This window comes from Typha latifolia, chromosome 8 (genome assembly GCF_019914945.1).
Source record: "Typha latifolia isolate L0001 chromosome 8, TyphaL0001v2, whole genome shotgun sequence".
Lineage (NCBI taxonomy): Eukaryota > Viridiplantae > Streptophyta > Magnoliopsida > Poales > Typhaceae > Typha > Typha latifolia.
The window spans coordinates 6,607,860-6,615,135 of NC_133093.1; the positions used below are offsets into that span (position 1 = coordinate 6,607,860).

Below are 7,276 nucleotides of genomic sequence, written 5' to 3' on the forward strand. Positions count from 1 at the left end.
ACAGGGCGTTCACACAGACAAAGAGCAGCATTCACAAGCGCGTTCAAACATGAGTGTAGGCGTTCGCACAGACAGTAAGTGTGTTTCTACGCACGTTCGAACGCAGCCTTGGCCGTTTGAACGCAACCTGTGAAAATTAAACCGTCGTGTTCGAACGCACCTAAGATCAAGTCAGGCCGTTCGAACGCACCCGGGCCGCGTTCGAACGCACCTACGAAGTTTACAATTTTTGGACTTTCGTGAGTTCGGATAAGACTTGGATTTGACTCTATCTTGGAGATCTTATATAAGTATAGTGATGCCCTAACTCTAGGGTGGTTGTTGAATCAATTTGAAGGTCAACTATTGAGGCTACATCGTTTCTTCAACCTACAAGGTCCTACTCTTCTACAAAGCTTAATCTTTCATCTTAAGAGCTATCTAGACGAAAGATCAATCTCAAGGGCTACTGAGGTTGCATATCATCACGAGAAGTAGTGAATCGTGGGTTATAGCGAGCAAGACGGAGAGGAACAAAGTCGTTTGGATCGACGGGTTGTTTTGTGAGTCCATCTTATAATTGCTACTATTCTAGTGATTAGTTTTGATCCGAGTTTGGATCCGTAGTTTTTTTTCGTTTAGGTTTTTCCACGTTAAAATCTTGGCGTTCATCTCTGCTTTCATTTTTTAATATTTCTTTCGGTTTTATTTAAGAAAACGAGTGATATCATTACCTAGGGTTTAGATACATACGTGTGTTTAAGTATTTTTTTCAGACTAAATTACTAAAATACCCTCACCACTAGTTTTTCTCCTCTTGGGCCCTCCTCTGAAAAAGGCATGGTAATTTAAGTATTTATAAATTATTTTATATATTATAATAGAATATTTCTTTGCTGATACTATTTAAATTACTGTTTAAAATAACGGAGGGTATTAAATAAAAATTATAAGGAAAAAATATGGGTTAGGTTACAAAACCTAAGAGACGGAGTATGAATCATAAATAGATAAAATATAGGATGTGATTTATAAAATTTCCTTTTAAAAATAATAGTAAAGCACTAAATTTTTTAGCAATTTTTTTTTCTCAAAATGCTGTTAAGATTAGCATTTTACATAGAAAAATACTGATATCATTAGCGTTGGACTCATTTAAAAGTAAAATATTTAACAGTTTCAGCATTTTACTCGGAAGTATAATAAAATAGATCAATTTTGATATTAAGTTTGACTATGATGTATTCCGCTAAATAAAATATAAAATAGCGCTAGTTCGGTCAAAAACTCAAAACGTCGTGGTCGAACAGCCAATCTCCATTTGAGAAGGACGTAGCCAAACGCCAAATACAGAGAATCCAGAGGGTCGGCATTCTTTTTGATGTGATAAATAGAAAATGAAACAAAGATATAAAAAGTTTTAAAACTGAAAATCAAAAGCTAGAGAATTGAGATTTCATATTCTGTATTATATAAATCTCTAAATTTATTTTTTTCAATATTATACAGAATAAACTTGAGGGAGATATGGTAATAAAATCCTTTTGGATTATAGTCTAGTTCAGACTCCTCATGCCAAATATGAGATATGTCTTATGTGAGGCTCATTACATTACTAATCCAGTGCCCTTAACCGCTATACTTGACTTTAATGAGATTAATGATTGAGATAGGCGTTTCATAAATAAAGGAAATTCTAGAATAACTATTCTTATTTGTTATTCTCAAAATAAAAATTTTATTTTAGAAATGATTATTTTTATGTTCACTTGTATAATAAATTAAAAGTTTTGATAATATAAAGTGAAAAAAATATAAGAAAAAGGTATTTCATTTTTAATGAAATTAGGATAAATACTTTTTGCTTTATAAGATGAAATTTTAATAAATAATATTTATATTTTAAAATAAAATTATTTTAGCTACCATTCTTGAATAAGGAATTGTTATAAGGAGAGCTTATTGTTGCATGTAATTGATGTGAAAACACAAAGCACAATCATCACCCATTTCTTAATTCAATAAACGGGATGAATGTGCTATAATTTTGAACCATTTTCCACACTCTTAAGTATAAAAAATCTTAGGCATTGTATTATTGTATAGTCACTTAGTAATATTTATAATAGAACAGTGCAGTTTTGCATGGCGGTGATAGTTCCATTCCAGCTACATATCAACTTCAGCCACTAAAATTACTGTTTTGCTACCAAAAAAAACTAGTCCAGCGTTCACGGGAATGCATATATTGATTCCACTGTCATTATTGAGCAGTTGCAGAACGAGAAAGTTCTTTGGAGCAAAAGGTAAAAATGAAACACTGACAGAATCCATGTCCAAATTTGAGCAAATTTACGGTCAATTGCTTTGATCGATCTATCTATGACAAGCATTGCCAAAATCATTGGACCTTGTTTTACTGACAAATTAAGGCACAACAGATGATAATCCATGATTAATCTTTCCATTGTTACATACCAACAGTGAGCATATGTACAAGTTTCTGTTCCTAATCATTGAGCTGCAGCAGGAGCATTAAGTACTTGTTGTATGCTCGATCCACTTAATTGTGACATATAGCTCACCAGATTCGACGTCAAGAAGCCTTAAACGAGCATCCAGCACGAGTTCACCATTGACATACGTCACAAAGGTATCACCCAACAGGCAGTTCTCACTGTTCGGCGCCACCTTCCTCAGTTTGGTCTCTCCATTGGAGAGCTGCAGCGCTCGTTTAAGCTTGGAAGCTGCAACGATGGGTTGGAGGTCAAGGAAGGCATGCCCCATCTTGTCGTCATATTTGAACCGGTCCCAGTCAAACACCTCCTGGGAAAAAGTTGATAGAAATCAGTTTTCGATTACTTCTTGAATAATGGCTAATTGATGATAAGCCAAATAAAAGGAATTAACTAAAGACTCATGAATTCATGTGAAAATTCAGGTCACACATGATATAAGCAACAACAAGAACATCAACTACTAGTATTAGTGGACATGATGAAAGGGTTAATAACCATTTTCGATTAGTAGAAGCAAAAATGGTAGTACAATAGAGAATGCTTACCTAGTGACTTGAAATATAGCAACACTTGCACACAAAAGGAAAAGGGAAATCAATGTTCAACTAGTATAATAATAAATTAGGAGAATGGACAAAAGTTGTTTACAGGAAACAAAATGGACAGGAGAAAAATACTAGAGAAGTCAATAACTCTGAGTAGAAAGATACCATGACATATGCTCAGGGAGTAGGTAAGCTGCCTAACAAGTAGATAATTTGATTGTCATCATGGAATATGTATTAATTCAAGATTACAAATAAAATTCCTGAACAGGATTATCTTATGATGGGTTCGCTGATGACCCCAGAGATCTTCTAGATTGTGTGAGAATAAGTCAGATGAGCTAAAGGAGTCAGAGCACATGTAGTACAAGGCACCAGTTAACATAAAAGCAGCTTTTAAAGGAAATCAAAGTTCCATATAATGCTAAGATTAATCATTACTAAGATCCAAGGTGGATCCAGATGAAAATAGATAGGGCAAGGAAAGCATGTTACCTATAATCGAGAAAGGGAACCATGACCAGTCATATAAATTCACAAGCAATATAGGAGGATCACATAAGGCAAGGTCAAGCATTCTATAATTGAATATCCATGAATATGACATGACAAAGCATTCAAATTAATATATATACAAAATGGCATGATAATTAGACAACCTGAAGACTTGGAACTAAAGTAACTTCTACTTTTCAACCTTTCATATGGAAAGAGTAACCAGCCAAAAATTGAACAATCTACTAGGAAAAACTTACGAGTTTTAGGACTTCTAGTGGCTCCTTGATGGAGAAAGTGAACTCTTCATTCCATACAGGATTAAGGCAACTATTGATGACCTTCGTCTTTGCTGTCTGACAAAGACAAAGAAAGTGAGAGTTAGCAATTAAAAGTCCAGAGTTGGTAATTCCTACAGTTTTCATAGCCAAGGAATTGACCAAAATGAAGGATGTCACAGAATGCATTTGCTACCAAATAACATAGCAATAATGCAGGCGTGACGGCAGACAATTGTAGCCAAATAAATTGCTAAATAAGAAATCAATAAAAGATAGCAAAAATGCAAATAGGTTTTCAACAATATAAGTATGAACAAGTAAAGCTCTATGATATGCGAGAAAGAATCAGTTGCCTGGGACTATTAAATGGTCTTGCTTATGTGAAATTGGCAAATAACACTATCATAAGTATTCTGATGACCATAAATGCAAGATACCATCTCAATATGCTTGCATGGGAAAAATTTAAACTGGTGCTTTCAGGATTATTTTAGTCATGCGTCCACTCAAATTTAATCAGGAACTAATTTAACTGCTCACCTAAGTAAAGAGAAGAAATTGGATGAAGTTAGTGATCCTTTATTATTATTATCATTGTACAAAATAAACAAGAAACAATGGGATGCAAATCCTTGTCCTAAGAGCTCCACCACTTAGAATGGTCCTTCTTCCATTCATGAGACCTTTGTGGAACATCACATGAGTCTAAGGCATAATTCAATTTTAATACGTATTATGGCTCAAATAGCTAATATCCAAATGTAGATGCACATATATAATCTACGGGGGGGAATGAGATACTCCATGATTGTTCAATTTATATTGATTGCCAATATTCTTTTATGCTACCATAATTCATAACAGCCATTACGAATGTCTCAGTTAGTTGTAATAGCAAAAGCAACAAAGCCAAAATTTAGCAAATCGAAGAGAAACAACATTAGGTAAAAAAATTAAATCTTATGCAGCCTTTTCAAAAAAATCATTGAATCTCATTTGCTATCCACACTATATCACCAACCAAAGAAATCAGGATGTTAACAACTCATTGAGTTCAATTTGATATATTTAATGAAACAGTCATACAGGAGAGGATATCAATATAATTTTTGTCTCATAACTGGGTCTACTTAATCAAACTCAATTCTAGATCAAGAAGACTATCTACACAGGTATATGTCATAGGTCGAAAAGAGGTCTATGCCAAACTTACCAGATTTCCTACCCTGACGATAACATAAGGATCACTGCTCGTAAAGTCCCGAATTGCCAGCCTCCTCCCTTCAACTACAACCACTTTAAGAAGTCCAACCGTCTCCCCCATTTATCCTCTACTACAAAAGCTTCGAGTTTTGCTTGATTCCTCTCTGTTTTCACAGCCGAATTTTGTCAAGAAACGACATAGCAACAAAAACCAACAAGCTTGAAGGCCAGAAAAACTGAAAGATCTTTGGAAGATAAGTAGAGAAAAAGAAAATGGAAAAGTTCCACTCCGTCACATGTAAATGCATGATAAAATTTAAGTAGAAATTAAACTACATAATCAATAGAATAAATATAGCAAATAGATAAAAACCATTACATGTCAATTAATATGGTGAGATGTGAGTAGTAACATCATCCTATAACACCAAAAGATGCTTTTGGAAGTACCAATAAAAAAAAGATCTCCTTCCCCTTTATTTCCCACTTAAAATCTGAATAAATAGAACGAAATAGCAACAACACGTAGTTCTGCCCACGAGAGAAAAAGTATCTAGAACAGCTAGAACTCGAAACATAACAAAAGTAAGCGAAGGAATCGATCGACCCAAAAGAACCAAAAAACAGAAAAAAAAAGAAAAGAAAAAAAATCATCTTCACAGACTCAAGATATAAATTCGCACAGCAACAAAAAGAAAAAAAGAAGAAGAAGAAAACGAAAGAAAGAGAGGAACGTTAGTGATGGGAAAAGCAAGCGACTACCTCCGAAATGGGTTCCCAGAAGAGCACTCTCCCGATTTCCTCAGCAAAATACGGCGGGGAGTAGAAGAGAGGAGTTAAAAATAGACGAGAGAGAGAGAGAGAGAGAGAGAGAGAAGAAGTAGATCCAAATGGCAGGTTCAACGCGGCGTCGGTGGAACCGCGTCGTACGAATGCCACGTCTCCATTAGTGATCGGGCCGGTCAAAATTCAAGATTCTGTTTAACTTGACAGAGAACAGTAACTTTGATCTTTTATACCCTCAGTCAAGCGTGATACGTTTTATAAACCTATGATATGAATTTCTATTAAAGAAAAATTAATAGGAGCCCTATCAGAACAGGAACCCTATAATAATAATAATAATTATAATTATAATAATAATAATTATTATTATTATTGGTTATCAACTCGTTAACTTCTCTTGAAGCTTAAACTAATGTAGGGTGTAGGGTATGGGTTGGAAAATATCTACCCGTAGATTTGTGGATTTAGATACAGATATATGAATTTCATTTGGATATTTGATATGTAAATTTCATTTTGATATATACAAGCATATAACTTGAATTCATTATTTAATTAATAGATTTTTAAACTTAACGAGTTTAGGTATATATTAGGGTTTAAGATTTATCCAAATACCATAATGCAGTACTGTTAAATATGGATTATTAAAATATTTGATCATTACTAAAATATATAATAAATAAAATTATTAATATATTGCATATCCTCCAACTTTCTAGCTCTGACAATCCTCAAAATACGGATATATTTAAATTCATTTTATTTTCATATCTATCTAAATCCCTATTATATTAGTATTTTTATTATTTAAGGTCTCGTTGATATATATATTCAACTTGTATTGAAATCGATATTCACCTAGAGTCCTCCAGCTTTCTCCCTCCCCCAGGTTTATTCCACCTCCTCCCTCTCCTAGCCTTCTCCCTCCTCTAGGCTTCTTCCGCCTAAACATTTCTTTCTCCTAGCTAGCTCTCTTCCCTCTTCTCTTTTTGTTACCAACTGGTGTTACGCTCCTTTGGTCATCTCTTCGCTCGTGCTCTCGTCTCATATGCTTGACCATGGTGGATGAAGATCTTATACTAAATTGTTCTTCCCTCTTTGTCAAATAACAAGATGGAAGAAATAATCTTTCTTGCAGAAGGCTACTCCATCTTGGAAGAAACCCTAACCTCTACCTTATAGGGAAGATGCTCACCGATAAATCCTTCAATCAAGTTGGTCTAAAGAATGCCCTTTCAAAAGCCTAGTACTTGAAGGGATCTTTAGAATTTGTGGAGGTTGGGAAGAACTTTTTTCTACTCTCCTTTGAGCTCGAGCACGACAAGTGGAATGTGTGGTTTGGAGCTCCTTGGTCCTTTAATAGAGACCTATTCATTCTCGCTTCTCTCCCTCCCAACAGCACTGTGAATTCATTGAAATTTACCAACTCTGAATTTTGGATACAATTCTATGGCATCCCTCTAGA

The 7,276-nt window shown here is 34.5% G+C and overlaps 1 protein-coding gene across 1 annotated transcript; it reads right to left on the reverse strand.

Annotated features, from left to right (window-relative positions):
• Nucleotides 1-2,320: 2,320 nt before the first annotated feature.
• On the reverse strand, nt 2,321-5,926 carry LOC140794225 (protein C2-DOMAIN ABA-RELATED 11). The gene is made up of 4 exons (XM_073146153.1): nt 5,785-5,926; nt 5,033-5,186; nt 3,799-3,894; nt 2,321-2,805 (listed from the first exon to the last, which is right to left on the reverse strand). The coding sequence occupies exons 2-4, from the start codon at nt 5,141-5,143 to the stop codon at nt 2,515-2,517; spliced, it is 498 nt and encodes a 165-aa protein (XP_073002254.1). The 5' UTR covers nt 5,144-5,186; nt 5,785-5,926; the 3' UTR covers nt 2,321-2,514.
• Between the last annotated feature and the right edge of the window lie 1,350 nt (nt 5,927-7,276).

Excerpts from the sequence above, each read along its gene's own strand:
- LOC140794225 (XM_073146153.1), bottom strand. The coding sequence starts at position 5,143 with ATGGGGGAGACGGTTGGACTTCTTAAAGTGGTTGTAGTTGAAGGGAGG. Across the intron at positions 3,895-5,032 it reads TCGTCAGGGTAGGAAATCTG|ACAGCAAAGACGAAGGTCAT; the intron begins GTAAGTTTGGCA and ends TGTCTTTGTCAG. Across the intron at positions 2,806-3,798 it reads CACTAGAAGTCCTAAAACTC|GAGGTGTTTGACTGGGACCG; the intron begins GTAAGTTTTTCC and ends ACTTTTTCCCAG.